Source organism: Hordeum vulgare, chromosome 5H (assembly GCF_904849725.1).
Source record: "Hordeum vulgare subsp. vulgare chromosome 5H, MorexV3_pseudomolecules_assembly, whole genome shotgun sequence".
Lineage (NCBI taxonomy): Eukaryota > Viridiplantae > Streptophyta > Magnoliopsida > Poales > Poaceae > Hordeum > Hordeum vulgare.
Genome location: NC_058522.1, coordinates 541,707,084 through 541,725,070, shown reverse-complemented (window position 1 = coordinate 541,725,070; position 17,987 = coordinate 541,707,084). Strand labels below are relative to the sequence as shown.

General features: G+C 41.9%; 1 protein-coding gene across 1 annotated transcript; it reads left to right on the top strand.

The window, feature by feature from the left end:
* Positions 1-2,382: 2,382 nt before the first annotated feature.
* On the top strand, positions 2,383-3,595 carry LOC123452577 (probable glutathione S-transferase GSTU1). The gene has a single exon (XM_045129254.1). It carries the CDS (start codon positions 2,566-2,568, stop codon positions 3,232-3,234), a length of 669 nt encoding a protein of 222 aa, XP_044985189.1. The 5' UTR covers positions 2,383-2,565; the 3' UTR covers positions 3,235-3,595.
* Positions 3,596-17,987: the final 14,392 nt, after the last annotated feature.

Here is a 17,987-nt window from a genome sequence, read left to right as displayed (position 1 = left end):
AGCCCGCCTTTCTAGGGCCCTGATCACTAATTTGCTATAAAAGAGATTATAGAGGCGCCTAAGATTCTTGGTTAGTGCAGTTAGGGTATCTCCAACGGCAACCGCGATCGCATTGTCGAAGAAGTAGAAGCCCTGGCCGAAGTTGGCCATACAAGATTAGTGAGGGAATTCAATGATGCACTCGAAATAAAGCGATCCGGCTAGAATTCAAATGTATCTAGATGACAACATTTATTTTCACTTGTTATTCCAACGAATATAGACGAATAAATTTATATGTTTCATTATCATAACATTCAAAATACAAACATTTTTATTTCTATATTCAAGAAAATAATAACTTAGGAAATTGCAGGGGTGTGTCTAGCTATTATGTTTTTTGTTTTATGCTCTGGTGGAATGGTAAATAATTGGTTTGACCGGTTTGCAAGACGGGTATTCTCCATTACACATTTCAAGACTAAATATATTGCTTGTGCATGATGAATATGAGTTGAGAAAGAAGTTTTTATTATACTTGCTCAAATATGGTGCAAATGAAATTAAAGACAACATTCTTAATATTGTACGAGAATTTTTTAAGGGCATCAAGTATATATTAAAATTAACAGATTTTTAGTTGAATAATTTCAATATATGTATACATTAATTGTCAAATTTCCTTTTTTATATCAATTTACTTTTTAAGTGAAGGACATTAATTATTAATGAGTGAAGTCCAAAATAAACATTGAACTCATACGACCAGTCTGAATAAAACCCTGATATCTGAATCCTTGAAATTCACACCCTGTCCTTTCTAATCCCGGTCAAATTCCACCCTAATACCACTGTACATCAGTTTGATGCATCAGAAAAGGCAATCCTCACCAGAATAACTCCTCGCTCTCGCTGACCGTGCGTCGGGATTGTCATATCCATCTTAATTCATCTCTCCCGTGCTGATACACTCCAGAAAATTTCCCCTCGCGGATGAATCCCATCTATGCCCCTCTCCATCCCCCACTGCTCCCGCTGTCTTCGTCGCCATCTGCCATGAAATCGAGGCGAGAAAGGAGGATCCATAGTGTGCAATCTCATGGTAGATGTCACTGCATGCCTTGTATAATAGCGAGGTCCATATGGTGCACGCGGACGCAACTTTCAAATGCCTCCATGATGACCTCGTGGAACTGGTCGTAGAGCTCGCCGACATGCTCCGCCGCAGCCGACGAGGCGTCGGCCTCGAGTGACGAGTGCCCGGAAGCCGGGAAGAGACGCTAGGCCACCACAACAACGAAGCCGCTGGTGACGAAGTCGACAAGACTACAAAATACAGACGTGTATGTAGCCACGTCAATGCAATACGCCATGTTGATGCCCCCTGGACAGACGGGTGAGGGCGCTCGCGGGACAAGGAGGCGACAGGAGCGGGTTCTATCCTCTGCCAGCCGAAGCCAAAATGGCGCCATGTTTTGTGTGTGTGTAGTGTGTCTCTCCCTTTGAGGCCTTCAGAATTTAAGCTTAAAAATTGGAATTACAAGGCCTAACTGAAGGGGAAAAAGGATGTATGATCACAAGAGTATAAAGCAGCGTACGGATCCGCCCTGTGTGTCATGGATTTGATGGATGAGATTTTTTGTTTTGATGTAAATCAGAGAGGGATCTGGAGCATGAAGAAAGCACGCATAATGAGATTCCTTTTATTTAACCGTTTATTTATTTTTATTACTAGGTGGGTCCCAGCAAACACTATTAGAAAGATTTTTCTTTTCTCTTTAAGTCAGCGTAAAACTAGATAGAGGGAAATGAAAATGACAGGTGGGGTCGAGGTGCCAATGAAAGTATACTATGATCCTGATCGAGAACGGTATTTGCCGGTGTGCCAAACGTGGTTAGGGTTAGCATTGGTCGGGATTCAAAAATATAGGGTACAAATTTCAGAGATATAAAGGTAAGGTTTAATTTTAACGAGGGATATGAATTCAAGATTTATTTCAGACTTTATTCATTATTAATCTATTATGTCCGTGTTATCTTTTCTCGACATGTGAAATTTACACACTACATTGTATTTACATAACTTCAACAAGGCGTACTAGGCTAGCAGCTCCTTTTGATGTCGTCATCACTCATCACATATCACATCTTTCCACGAATCAACCATACCGATCTACTGCGCCAGCCGTGCCGGAGCCCTCCGTGTGGTCTCCTGTGCCAGCCACTCGTCCCGCTCACAGACGTGCCGTGCCGGCCCATGCCCGCGTGCTCGGAACCCCTGCGCGCTCGCCCACCGTACGTGACGCAAGCGGTGACACACACCGGCCGAACCAAGGCCCAGAATCCTCCAGCCTCTACCTACACTACACCACCCGTTCGGTTCGATCTTCTCTCCCAAGTTCTAGTCAAAACGTAGTACACTACTGTATGGAGTACTAGACTAGACTACTCCGGAAACACACAATCCCGCACCCCTATAAATCCTCACACCCTCACCTCGTCTTCATCCTCACTCATCCCCCACACAGCGCACACAACACAAACACACAAGCACACATCGAACGAGATCCAAACCAGCCAAGAACAATGGCGGGCGAGAAGGGCCTGGTGCTGCTGGACTTCTGGGTGAGCCCGTTCGGGCAGCGCGTCCGCATCGCGCTGGCCGAGAAGGGCCTGCCCTACGAGTACGTGGAGGAGGATCTCATCGCCGGCAAGAGCGACCGCCTCCTCCGCTCCAACCCGGTCCACAAGAAGATCCCAGTGCTCCTCCACGACGGCCGCCCCGTCAACGAGTCACTCATCATCCTCAACTACCTCGACGACGCCTTCCCGGACGCCCCGGCCCTCCTCCCCTCCGACCCCTACGCGCGCGCGCAGGCCCGCTTCTGGGCCGACTACGTCGACAAGAAGGTCTACGACTGCGGCACCCGGCTCTGGAAGGTCAAGGGAGAGCCGCAGGCGCAGGCGCGCGCCGAGATGCTGGAGATCCTCAAGACCCTCGACGGCGCGCTCGGGGACAAGCCCTTCTTCGGCGGCGACAAGTTCGGGTTCGTCGACGCCGCCTTCGCGCCCTTCACCGCATGGTTCCACAGCTACGAGAGGTACGGCGAGTTCAGCCTGGCGGAGGTGGCGCCCAAGATCGCGGCGTGGGCCAAGCGGTGCGGCGAGCGGGAGAGCGTCGCCAAGAGCCTCTACTCGCCCGAGAAGGTCTACGACTTCATCGGCCTGCTTAAGAAGAGGTACGGCATCGAGTAGGCGCGCCGGCGGACCGCCATGCACGCGCAAGCCGGCCGGCCGGCCGGCCTGCCGGAAGGAAGCTACAGATAAAAATTATGGAGCGATTTGGGTGGCCTGCAGTGCGTGCGTTTGGATATTTCTTTCTTTATTAGTGGAATAAATTGTTCGCGTGTGAGTGGTTGGTAGTATATGGTTGGGTCAGGCAGTGTGGGTGCGTGTTGTGCTCTCCTGCTCTATGTGTGTGTCATGTGTCAACCCTGGTCTTCGGTGGGGGCAGCACCGAGTTGCCACCTGCGATTCCATTTCTATACCCGCTCCGTGCGATGAATAAATTAAGAAGGCTGTGAGTCGATTTGATTTGGCCTCACCGTTGGATTTCCATGCTATCGTCTTCTTTCTCTCCCGCTTTCTTCCTCGTCCTGACTCAAAACTCTAGTCAAGCTTCTTTCTCCCCTCTGAAGCGGCCGGCCTCAGCTTCTTCCTCTCATTTGTCAAGCAACGCCGGCGAGACTTCTCCAGCGAGGTTCTACTGACGGCCCAACTCGCCACTGGCCTCCACTCGAGTCAAGGTTCTTCCTCCCCTCTTAAGTGACGCCATGGTTCTACTCTCTCCGATACAAAATAGATGTCACAGTGGAGTACTATATTTTCCGACGAGCCCTCATTTAGGACGACGTGGTGGCAGGCTCCGGGCTGGGTCTCTCACCATCAAAATCGACGAATCGACATATTTTTACCAAGGCCAGATCAACAGCGTCATCAAGAAATTTCAGGAATACGGGATTGCGTGATTTACTTCATATTCGAAAAGTGTGGTCTTCACTCTCAGAGTGAACGACGCGGCTGGCTCGTAGTACTGCAATGTACTGTATTAACAAGAGGTTTTGTCACCTTTCCAAAAAAGTTGGTACGAAGAATTCCCTTAATGAAAGTTGGCCTGAAGAAAGGACGGGCATCTGCCAATGCAGATGATAGACTCGATAGATGGATTTGGACACGCAAGATGAGGGGCAGCATGTGAAGTTTGTCGGTACTAATAAATCCGATGCTCCGCTGCCGTCTTTTGCATTCACGTGCTGTCACGTGCTGTGTGAAGTTTCCCGAGAATTTTTGTTACAGCATCTCTTTGTTAGAGCAAGTACAATAATATAGCCAGCTGGCTATACCGTCATGTCATTTATAGCTCATCTTATAGTCAAATGTAAAATAGTTTATTATAAAAATATACTAACTTTTTATTATATGGTCCATCTTTCATAGTCACAAAAGACATAAGAGCATGGTTAATAGTATAGCCAACTGCTGGCTATAAGTCATCTTATAGCTAGCTTATACAATAGTTAGCTATAAAAAAGTACTACTTTTATCATATATGACTCACCTTTCATTCTCACAAAGCACCAAGGAGCACTTGCTAGAGCTGACTCTTCACGAAGAGTCCGCTTCCCTTCTCTCTCCTCTTCTCTCTCATCCAACTCAGCAAAAATATGATATTTTAATCCTTACAGCTTGCTGACTGTACCTTGTTGTACTTGCTCTAAGAGCACGTGCTAGAGCTGACTCTTAGTTAAGAACTCGCTTACCTTCTCTCTCTTCTTCTCTTTCCTCTAACTAAATAAAAATATATTAGTTTATTTCTTATAGCCGGCTGACTCAGCTCTATTGTACTTGCTCTTACAGCATCTACAGTTGGATCGCTCACACCCGTATCAAAAGCCCGGTCAACCGGTCCTATCATTAGCTGATCATAAAATAATAATCCAAACCTTTTTTATAATCTTAAACGTTTGAAATGGTCATTATTCTGCATATCTATTTTAAATATAAGAACGATATGAGGGTTCACGAACGCCTCGAATATGTCGAGTCAGTTCGTCGTATAGAACGCGATCCAGCCCTGAACCACATTTTTTCTTTTTTATTCATTCGTTTTGCTTTTTTTATCTTTTTCTTCATTAATTATGTACAAATGACCAGACATACGAGGAAAAATATAAAAGGTACGACTAGGAGGATAAAAAAGTAAGAGTTCAAAACGAACACGTCCTATCACTATTGAGTGGTCATGTAGGTGATCGTTTGAGGGATCTGATTTGCATGTTCGAACTGGAGATGCTCTTACTAGGATCTTCGACTCGATCCGTAAGTCGATGTTGGTACGTCCTTTTCTTGCCATCAAACACAATGCGTTGAACAGCCTGAAATTTCAAAGGTTTGTTGCCGTGCTGTTTACATACATGAGTGTTTACATTCGTTTCAACTTATTCAAAAGCAAAAAATGCATTCTTAGACTAGTTGTAGTGGGAGTATTATGTGCATATTTGTTTATAGCCTAAGGTTGTCACGCCTAATCTTAATCGTGTTATAATATTTTAGGCATGTGTTTGGTTGTGCCATAAAGGGATGAAAATGGAGTGGAAACTTTCCACTTTTCCGGAGGAAAAATGAAAATGGAGAGAAAATATGAAAACAGAAATGAGAACTTGCAAAATGGAAATGGAATATTTTATGCAGAAATGGAAACAAAAATAGAACAGTGTTTTCCGGTGGAACAGAGGTGAAAATGGAACTTTCCGTTCCCGCGAATATGAAATTTTCATTTTTTGTATAGGCCTATGGCTACTTTGTAGCCCAACTATCAAACAACACACAATGATCGTAATGGGTCATTTGAGGCCCAATTACCACATCGTACTCAACTAGGTCCTATAGACAATTGTCGAGTACTACTACTGCTATACTAAGCTATGGTGTCAACATAATCATATTATTTGTAGCAATGGAACTTTTCATTATATTTTTGGTTTTATGTTTATTTCTACATGACTCGGGGAGTTTTAAATTTCCGGACAATACCTACTCCCTCCATACATATATAAAGGACCTAATGCATTTTCCGAGATTGCGTTTGACTATTGATAAGATTAATAATATATAAAATGTATAATGCGAAAAATTATATTATTGAAAGCTCCTTTCACGTAGGAATTTGAAGATATGCTTTGTGTAACTTGCATGTCATATATTATTACTCTAACATATGGTCAAAGTTGGCTTCGAAAAACGCATTAGGCCCTATATATATATATATGGATAGAGGGAGTAGTTATGTTTCCGTGTCCGCTCGGTATTCGTTATGTCTCTGTTTTCGGTAGTATCTGTTTCCACATTCATTTCCGGGGGGTTTGTATTTGTTTTCGCTTCTGCAAAAAAATATGAAAACAAATTTAGTAGCACTCGGTTCCGTCCGTTTTCGCTCAATTTTCATCCCTAGACTGCCATACTTATGGCTTATCATACTTCTCTAGGAACATGGTCCACATAACATAGGTTTAATTTTTTGCCACATCTTACCACACTTGTGGTGGTCATTTTTTTAGTCACATTTTTATGGCAGCTACACATTGTCTAAACTTAGAGCATATCTAAAAGACCATGTATAATGCCTATCCGCAAAATGTGTTTACAGTTTGCTGCAGACTAGATTTATGGGGCAAATTATGGGATGTAGATCAGACCCCGTATATGAAACTGTAAAATTTGAAAAAAAAATTCACGAAAGAAAATTGCAAAGACATTCATCATACATAGTTGATCATCATATACATCGTAGATAGTTGTTCATCAAATTATGTCATAGTACTACATATGGGGGGATCTGCGGGCCGTGCAGCGTACCCGAGCCTAGGCTACCAAAAACATCGGGTGCGGCGGCGGCGACGCGGCGGAGGACCCGGAGGAGCTCAGTCCTCGTCAGAGTCAAGGTCGATCCAGACCTTGGCCTGCTTAGCCTTCATGACATGCATGGCCGCCTCCTTGGACTCATGCGCGTGGAACGCCGTGACGCCTTGCTCGAGGAAGATCTCCTTGATCTTGAGTTCGCGGCGGATGCGCGCGACAGCCTCCTCCGTCTTCCTCACCGAGCGCTCCATGATGGCGTGCTCGAGGTGGTCCTCGTGGCCCGGGGGAGGTAGTCTTCAGGGCCGATGACGCCTCCATGCGGCGGGTCTACGTCGGCCTCGAGCTTGACGACAAGCGGCCCGAGCTCCTCCAACTCTCTCTTGACCGGAGTGATCTACGAGCTCGAGGCGCCCGCGGACGAGCTCCCAACAGGCAGCAGCAGAGGAGCCAGAGGAGGCGCGACGTCGGCTTGCGCTCGTACTCGTCGAGCTCGCGGCGTTCGAAAGCCGACGGCATCCGGCTCCCATAGTTGAGCCACCTCCGCGCCCCCGCTTGCATGCGGTGACAACAGCACTCTGCGTCATCCCCACCATTTTCGTAGCCGTCCATGGGTCGAGATGTGTCACTAGGGTTTTTTAGGCTCGTCGGCGGCGAGAAATTGGGCCGGAGTGGGAGAGGAATCACGACGGAGCGGCGGCGGAGGTAGATAGGGTTTGACCCATATTCGAGCGGTGAAAGCGCATAAATAGCGGTGGAGAGAGTCTTTTTCTGGGCCACGGTAAATACTTTACGTGCCGGATTCGGGATACGGTGTATGTTCTGGCAAAGAAAAATTGTCCGAACCTGTATACTCGTCGGAATTATACAGGTTCGACCCTTTTATGGGGTCTGCTAGAGATGCTCTTAGTTGTGGTAACGTTAGTCATGAACCAAATAAGTCCTATATACTAGTACCATGCATATGGTATTGGTGTATGACACTACACCCGCAATGCATAGAATCATATGTTAGTATTATATAATAGTTCATTTTTTTCCATGCATGACACATAGTAGAACATGATTTAATATGATACGGTATCATGATATGACACTCAACTCTCTCTTTATTCAATTCTATGTTACCTCATTAAAATTGTCTAATAACATGCATAATACTACCTATGATATTCTCATTACGATCAATCTTACATGACACCCTCCGTCTAGCGACCACTTAGGATGTTCTTTTCTTCCAATTTAAGACGTTGGAATCCAGATACTTCATAACTAGTTTGTTATGTCCCTTGTCAATAGTTACCATGGTGTTTGTATTTAAGTTATCAGGTTTGCGGTTTGTATATGACCATGTTATTTACAAAAACCATACCCAGTATGTTTTTCAACATTTTTTCTAGAGTCAAAGTTATCGTGATGTTTATAAGTAGTTACCATTTCTGTGGTGCATAAATTATCGTTCTATTTACATAATAATTACGAGAGATATTTTTTCACAAACATTTTTCCCACGTCTCTACCGATGCCAAAGAGCCTAAGCTTGGGGATGCCTCGGAAGGCATCCCCTCTTTCGTCTTCAATCAATCCGTAAATTTACTTGAGACTATATTTTTATTCACCACATGATATGTGTTTTGCTTGGAGCGTCTTGTATGATATGAGTCTTTACTTTTTAGTTTGCCACAATCATCTTTGCTGCACACATCTTTTGAGAGAGAGACACGCTGAATCGTGAATTTATTAGAATACTCTTTTGCTTCAACTTATATCTTTTGAGTTTGGCAATGTTTCTCTAATACTTCACTTATATCTTTTAGAGCACGGCGGTGTTGTGTTTTATAGAAATTATTAAACTCTCATACCTCACTTATATTATTTTGAGAGTTCTTTAAAGAACATGCTAATTGGTTTAGGTTATGAATTTAGTCCTAATGTAATAGGCATTCAAGAGGGATATAATAAAAAAATCATATTAAGTGCATTGAATATGATGAGAAGTTTGATTCCTTGCATATAGTTTTGAGATATGAAGATGGTAATATAAGAGTCATGCTAGTAAGTAATTGGGAATTAGAAGAAATACTTGTGTTAAAGCTTGTGATTCCCGTAGCATGCACGTATGGTGAACCGTTATGTGATGAAGTCGGAGCATGATTTGTTTAATGATTGTCAACCTTTGTGTGGAGGTCGGCATCGTGCGATGGTTAACTCCTACCAACCCTTCCCCGAGGAGCATGCGTCTAATACTTTGCTTCGATGACTAATAGGCTTTTGCAATAAGTATGTGAGTACTTTATGACTAATGTTGAGTTCATGGATTATACACACTCTCACCCTTCCACCTTTGCTAGCCTCTCTAGTACTTCGGAACTCTCACTGGTACATTAAACCCAGCTTCCTCAAAACAGCCACCATATCTACCTATTATGACATTTTCATAGCCATTCCGAGATATATTTCCATGCAACACCACCATCCCGTTTTTATGACACGCACCACCACTTCCATATTGCTTATAGAGTCATACTTTGTTCGCGATATCGAGTTGTAAGTAAATAAAAGTGTGATGATTTTGCATTATTAGAGCATTTTCCCGTGTGATAAAAGGATGATGGAAGCTATGATTCCCTCACAAGTTGGGATGAGCCTCTGGACTTTACAAAAAAATAAAAGAGGCCAGCGAAGCCCATAAAAAAATAAAAGAGGCCAAAGAAGCCCACCAAAAAAAGAAAAAAAATATGAGAGAAAGAGAGAAGGGACACTGCTTCTATCTCTTTCCACACTTGTGCTTCAAAGTAGCACCATGTTCTTCATAGAGAGTCTCCTATTTTATCACTTTCATATAACTAGTGGGATTACATCTTTTGCACAACCACTTAGTTTTCTTTTTGTGCTTTCCTACATTTATAGCTCTAGTGCATTTATTGCATGGCTATCCCTACCCACTCACATTAATATCTATTGATGGGCATCTCCATAGCCCGTTAATATGCCTAGTTGATATGAGACTATCTTCTTCCTTTTTTTGCAACATCCACCACACTTTATTTCACCTATAGTGCTATATCCATGGATCATGCTCATGTATTGCGTGAGAGTTGAAAATGTTTGAGAACATAAAAAGTGTGACACAATTGTTTGATTTTCATCGGGGTTGTGCACGATTTAGATACTTTGTGTGGTGAAGATAGAGCATAGCGAGACCATACAATTTTGTAGGAATAACTTTCTAAGACCATGTTATTTAGAAATGAAGCAATTACCTTATTAGTATGCTTGAAGTATTATTTTTTATGTCAATATTAGACTTTTGTTTTGAATCTTATGGATCTGAATATTCATGCCACAATAGAGAATATTACATGGATAAATATGTTAGGTAGCATTCCATGTCAAAAATTCTATTTTTATCATTTACCTACTCGAGGACGATCATGATTTAAGCTTGGGGATCCTTGATACGTCTCCAACGTATTTATAAATTTTGATTGTTCCATGCTATTATATTATCTGTTTTGGATGTTTTATATGCATTAATATGCTATTTTATATTTTTTTGGGACTAACCTATTAATCTAGAGCCTAGTTCCAGTTTATGTTTTTCCACGTTTTTGAGTATTTTGGATTTTATAAAAAATACTAGGCGGAAGAAGTAGCGGAGGGGAGCCACCAAGAGGCCACAAGCCCGCCAGGCGCGACCTACCCCCTCGCCGCGCCTGGGTGGCTTGTGGGCCCCCTGTTGCCCCTCCGGCTCCCATCTTCTGCTATAAGGAGGGTTTTGTCCCAGAAAAAATCAAGAAGAGGCTTTCAGGAGGAATCGCCGCCGCCACGAGGCGGAACTTGAGCAGAAACAATCTAGAGCTCCGGCAGGGCCGTCCTGCCACCGGGGAAACTTCCCTCCCGGAGGGGGAAATCACTGCCATCGTCATCACCAACACTCCTCTCATCGGAGGGGACTCATCACCATCAACATCTTCATCAGCATCATCTCATCTCCAAACCCTATTTCATCTCTTGTAACCAATCTCCGTCTCGCGACTCCGATTGGTACTTTTAAGGTTGCTAGTAGTGTTTATTACTCTTTGTAGTTGATGCTAGTTGGATTACTCGGTGGAAGATCATATGTTCAGATCCTTAATGCTATTAAATACCTCTCTGGTCATGAACATAATTATGCTTTGTGAGTAGTTACTTTTGTTCCTGAGGACATGGGATAAGTCTTGCTATAAGTAGTCATGTGAATTTGGTATTCGTTCGATATTTCGATGCGATGTATGTTGTCTTTCCTCTAGTGGTGTTATCTGAACGTCGACTACATGACACTTCACCATTATTTGGGCCTAGAGGAAGGCATTGGGAAGTAATAAGTAGATGATGGGTTGCTAGAGTGACAGAAGCTTAAACCCTAGTTTATGCGTTGCTTCGTAAGGGGCTGATTTGGATCCACTAGTTTAATGCTATGGTTAGACTTTGTCTTAATTCTTCTTTCGTAGTTGTGGATGCTTGCGAGAGGGGTTAATCATAAGTGGGATGTTTGTCCAAGTAAGGGCAGTATCCAAGCACCGGCCCACCCACATATCAAAATATCAAAGTAGCGAACGCGAATCATATGAACATGATGAAAACTAGCTTGACAGAAATTCCTATGTGTCCTCGGGAGCGCTTCACCTCATATAAGAGTTCATCCAGGCTTGTCCCTTGCTACAAAAGGGATTGGGCCATCTTGCTGCACCTTTGTTACTATTGTTACTTGCTACTCGCTACGAATTATCTTATCACACAACTATCTGTTACCGATAATTTCAGTGCGTGCAGAGAATACCTTGCTGGAAACCACTTGTCATTTCCTTCTGCTCCTCGTTGGGTTCGACGCTCTTACTTATCGAAAGGACTACGATAGATCCCCTACACTTGTGGGTCATCAAGACTCTTTTCTGTCGCCGTTGCTGGGGAGTGAAGCGCCTTTGGTAAGTGGAATTTGGTAAGGAAACATTTATATAGTGTGCTGAGATTTATTGTCACTTGTCACTATGGAAACTAATCCTTTGAGGAGCTTGTTCGGGGTATCTTCACCTCGAACAGAAGCACAAGGAGTTGCTCCTCAACCTACCGCACCTACTGAAATATATTTATTATGAAATTCCTTCGGGTATGCTAGAGAAACTGTTGGCTAATTCTTTTACAAGAGATGGAACATCACATCCAGACTTGCATCTAATCTATGTAGATGAAGTTTGTGGTTTATTTAAGCTTGCAGGTTTGCCCGAGGATGAGGTCAAGAAGAAGGTCTTTCCCTTATCTTTGAGGGATAAAGCATTGACATGGTATAGGCTATGTGATGGTACTGGATCATGGAACTACAACCGATTGAAATTGGAATTTCATCAGAAGGTTTATCCTATGCATTTGGTACATCGTGATCGAAATTATATCTATAATTTTTGGCCTCGTGATAGAGAAAGTATTGCTCAAGCCTGGGGGAGGCTTAAGTCAATGTTATATTCATGCCCCAACCATGAGCTCTCGAGAGAAATTATTATTCAGAACTTCTATGCTCGGCTTTCTCATGATAATCGCACCATGCTTGACACTTCTTGTACCGGTCCTTTTATGAAGAGAGATATTGAGTTCAAATGGAATTTATTAGAAAGAATTAAACGCAACTCTGAAGATTGGGAGTGTGATGAAGGTAAGGAGTCAGGTATGAATCTTAAGTTCAATTGCGCTAAATCCTTCGTTGAAATAAATACTTTTTGTGATTTTAGTGCTAAACATGAACTTGACTCTGAGATAGTAGCTTCATTATGTGAATCATTTGCTGCTCATATTAATCTCCCTAAAGAGAAATGGTTTAAATATCATCCTCCCATAGAAGTCAATGTAGTTAAACCCAATCCACTTGAAGAGAAAGTCATTGCTTATAATGATCCTATTGTTCCTAGTGCTTACATTGAGAAACCACATTTCCCTGTTAGAATAAAGGATCATGCTAAAGCTTCAACTGTGATACGTAGGGGCTACATTAGAACACCTACACCCCTTGAGCAAATTAAAGTTGAACCTATCATTGCTATTATCAAATATCTCATGTACGACAATGTTGATGGGCATGATATTCACTTCTGTGAAGATGCTGCTAGAATTGCTAAACCTCATGCTAGAGACAAACATAGGCCTGTTGTTGGCACGCCTATTATTTCTGTTAAGATAGGAGATCATTGTTATCATGGTTTATGTGATGTGGGTGCTAGTGTTAGTGCAATACCTCAATCTTTATATGATGAGATTAAATACGAGATTGCACCTGTCGAGATGGAACCTCTTGATGTTACTATTCAGCTTGCCAATAGAGATACTATCTGCCCTTTGGGAATTGTTAGAGATGTTGAAGTCTTGTGTGGTAAAACTAAGTATCTTGCTGATTTTCTCGTTCTTGCTACCACACAAGATAGCTTTTGTCCCATCATATTTGGCAGACCTTTCCTCAATACTGTCAATGCTCATATTGACTGTGAGAAGCAAACTATCACTGTTGGCTTTGAAGGTGTGTCACACGAATTCAATTTCTCCAAGTTTGGTAGACAACCTCATGAAAAAGAATTGTCTACTAAGGATGAAATTATTGCCCTAGCTTCTATTGTTGTGCCTCCTACTGATCCTTTAGAGCAATACTTGCTTGAGCATGAAAATGATATGCATATGGATGAAAGGAATGAGATAGATAGAGTTATCTTTGCACAACCTCCTATCCTTAAGAATAATTTGCCTGTTGAACTACTTGGAGATCCACCCCCACCAAAGGGTGATCCTGTGTTTGAGCTTAAACAGTTACCTGATACTCTTAAGTATGCTTATCTTGATGAAAAAGAGATATATCCTGTTATTATTAGTGTTAGCCTTTCAGAGCATGAGGAAAATAAATTATCGAAAACTCTGAGGAAGCACCGTGCTGCTATTGGATATACTCTTGATGATCTTAAGGGAATTAGTCGCACTCTATGCCAACATAGAATTAAAACCGATCCTAATTCCAAACCAGTTGCCGATCATCAATGGAGATTAAATCCTAAGATGAAAGAGGTAGTAAGAAAAGAAATACTAAAGCTCCTGGAAGCAGGTATTATCTATCCTCTTGCTCATAGTGATTGGGTGATTCCGGTGCATTGCGTCCCTAAGAAGGGAGGTATTACCGTTGTCCCTAATGATAAAGATGAATTGATCCCACAGAGGATTGTTACTGGCTATAGGATGGTAATTGATTTTAGGAAATTGAATAAAGCCACTAGGAAAGATCATTACCCTTTGCGTTTTATTGACCAAATGCTAGAAAGATTGTCCAAACACACACACTTCTGCTTTCTAGATGGTTATTCTGGTTTCTCCCAAATACCAGTGGCATAATCTGATCAGGAGAAAACCACTTTTACCTGCCCTTTTGGTACCTTTGCTTATAGACGTATGCCTTTTGGCTTATGTAATGCACCTGCTATCTTTCAAAGATTTATGATGGCTATATTCTCTGACTTTTGTGAAAAGATTGTTGAGGTTTTCATGGATGACTTCTCTGTTTACGGGTCTTGTTTTGATGATTGCCTCAGCAACCTTGATCGAGTTTTGCATAGATGTAAAGATACCAACCTTGTCTTGAATTGGGAGAAGTGCCACTTTATGGTTAATGAAGGCATCGTCTTAGGACATAAAATTTCTGAAAGAGGTATTGAAGTTGATAAGGCTAAAGTTGATGCGATCGAGAAAATGCCATGCCCTACAGACATTAAAGGTATAAGAAGTTTCCTTGGTGATGCTGGTTTCTATAGAAGGTTCATTAAAGACTTATCTAAGATTTCTAGGCCTCTTACCAAACTCTTGCAAAAGGATATTCCTTTTGTTTTTGACAATGATTGTGAGGAAGCATTTGAAATACTTAAGAAGTCCTTGATAACTGCACCTATTGTTCAACCACCTGATTGGAACCTACCTTTTGAAATTATGAGTGATGCTAGTGATTATGCTATTGGTGCTGTTCTAGGACAAAGAGTTGATAAGAAATTGAATGTTATTCATTATGCTAGTAAAACTCTAGACAGTGCCCAAAGAAACTATGCTACTACTGAAAAGGAATTTTTAGCAGTCGTGTTTGCATGTGAAAAGTTCAGATCTTATATTGTTGATTCCAAAGTTCCTATCCACACTGATCATGCTGCTATTAAGTATCTCATGGAAAAGAAAGATGCTAAACCTAGACTTATCAGATGGGTTTTCTTGCTACAAGAATTTGATTTGCATGTTGTTGATAGGAAGGGTGCTGAGAACCCCGTAGCAGATAACTTGTCTAGGTTGGAGAACGTTCTTGATGACCCACAACCTATTGATGATAGCTTTCCTGGTGAACAATTGAATGTCATCAATGCTTCACGTAGTACACCTTGGTATGCTGATTATGCAAATTATATTGTTGCCAAATATATACCACCTAGTTTCACATACCAACAAAAGAAGAAATTCTTCTTTGATTTGAGACATTACTTTTGGGACGATCCTCACCTTTGTAAGGAAGGAGTAGATGGTGTTATTGGACGTTGTGTACCTGAGCATGAACAGGGATAGATCCTACAGAAGTGTCACTCCGAGCTTACGGAGGACACCATGCGGGACATATAACTGCACACAAGGTATTGCAATCCGGATTTTATTGGCCCACTCTCTTCAAGGATGCCCGTAAGTTTGTCTTGTCTTGTGATGAATGTCAAATAATAGGTAATATCAGTAAACGTCAGTAAATGCCTATGAATTATTCACTTGTCATTGAACCATTTGATGTTTGGGGTTTTGATTTTATGAGGCCTTTTCCAAAGTCTAACGGGTATACTCATATTCTAGTTGCTGTTGATTACGTTACTAAGTGGGTAGAAGATATCCCAACTAGTAGTGCTGATCACAACACCTCTATTTGGATGCTTAAAGAAGTTATTTTCCCTAGATATTTAATGACTGATGGTGGATCACATTTTATTCATGGTGCTTTCCGTAAAACGCTTGCTAAGTATGATGTCAACCATAGAATTGCATCTCCTTATCATCCTTAGTCCAATGGTCAAGTAGAGCTAAGTAATAGAGAAATTAAACTAATTCTGCAAAAGACTATTAATAGGTCTAGAAAGAATTGGTCTAAGAAGCTTGATGATGCACTGTGGGCTTATAGAACTGCTTATAAGAATCCCATGGGCATGTCTCCGTACAAAATGGTTTACGGTAAAGCATGTCATTTACCTCTTGAGCTAGAGCATAAGGCTTATTGGGCAATCAAAGAGCTTAACTTTGATTTCAAACTTGCTGGTGAGAAGAGGTTATTTGATATTAACTCACTTGATGAATGGAGAACTCACGCATATGGAAATGCCAAGTTGTTTAAAGAAAATGTTAAGAGGTGGCATGATAAAAGGATACAAAAACGTGAGTTCAATGTAGGTGATTATGTCTAGCTATACAATTCTCATTTAATATTTTTTGCAGGCAAGCTTCTCTCTAAATGGGAAGGTCCTTACATTGTTGAGGAAGTATATCGTTCTGGTGCCATAAAGATCAACAACACGGAAGGGAATTTTCCGAGAGTTTTAAATGGGCAAAGAATCAATCATTATATCTCAGGTACTCCCATAAATGTTGAAAGCAATATTATTAATACCATAACTCCCGAGGAGTACATAAGGGATATTTATCAGCCTGTTTCAGACTCCAAAAATGAAGAGGCATGTGATTCGGTAAGTAAACCGACTCCAAAACTTTTCCAGTAGCAATTTTTCTCTGTTTTGGAATTTTTAGAAAAATAGAAAAATTTAAAGTAGTCCAGAAAGCGCATGAGGAGGCGACAAGCCTGCGAGGCGCGACCTACCCCCTAGCCGCGCCTGGGGGCTTGTGAGCACCTCGTGTGCCTCCTGGACTCCGTTTTCTTGCAGAGTACTCCTTTCGGTCGCGAAAAATTCATTATATATTCTCCCGAAAGGTCTGACCCTCGTATCACGCAAATATCCTCTATTTTTGTTTCGAGCCTGTTTCAGCAGCAGATTTAGGGCAAGGATGTCGTCTCAGGAATCTGTCGGGGAGAACGGTTTTCCTCAAGTCTATGAAGAAGTAAATGCTGATTTGAAAAGAATGGAGGTCATGGAGGCCAAGGAAGGGCTGCCGAAAGAAACTAAGGGCAAAACTAAGGAGGAGAATCCGACGTCGGACGAAGGGCAATTTGTGCCCAAGAAGGAAGAAGCTGAGGAAGAGGATTTTCTTCAATCCTACCTCCATCCTTGATCGAACTCTTGAGGTTATGTGAAATAACTCGTGTTCGTAATACTTATCTCACCCGTGAAGTTGTTTTGCTGGAGAAACATATCACAGAGCTCCAAAGTATAAATCGAAGATTGATGGCCCTCTTGGAATCAAAAGACAGGACAACTCCACCACCATCACCTTCAAAGGAAGACAATTAAGCACGGGTATGGGCACTCCTCTTGGCTTGTGCCAAGCTTGGGGGAGTTGCCCCGGTATCATATCACCATCACATCTTTTGCCTTTACCCTTTTCTTAGTTCGATCCTTTTTGGTTTTATCTTTCTCTAGTAGAATAAAGTTCCTAGTATGATCTAGGCTTGAGTTTTGCTTTGTGTTACCCCCAATGTAATCGTGTTCGTGAGTCATATAATAAAGAGTGTTTTAGTTAAGGGCCTTGCTTCATGCCATGATCTAAAGAAAATAATAATTAAAGAACAAAAGCATGAAAGATCATGTAATGATCTTATGGTAAGTCATGGCTTCACATATAAAAAGAATGTTGATTGAAACTTGTTGTGGGTGGACAAACGTAGAACTTGGTCATTGTTGCAATTAATAGGAAGTAATAAAGAAAGAGAGGTTCACATATAAATATATCATCTTTGACACCGTGTATGATTGTGAACACTCATTAAACTATTACATGCTTAGAAGTAGATGTTGGACAAGGAAGACAACATAATGAATTATGTTTGCTTGGTTCCGAACAATGTTATATGACTAGAGATCCCTTAGCATGTGACGCTTGCTTCCACCTCATCTCAGCCAAAC

What these genes read in the sequence shown, in the direction of transcription:
- LOC123452577 (XM_045129254.1), top strand. Translation starts at nt 2,566, where the DNA reads ATGGCGGGCGAGAAGGGCCTGGTGCTGCTGGACTTCTGGGTGAGCCCG.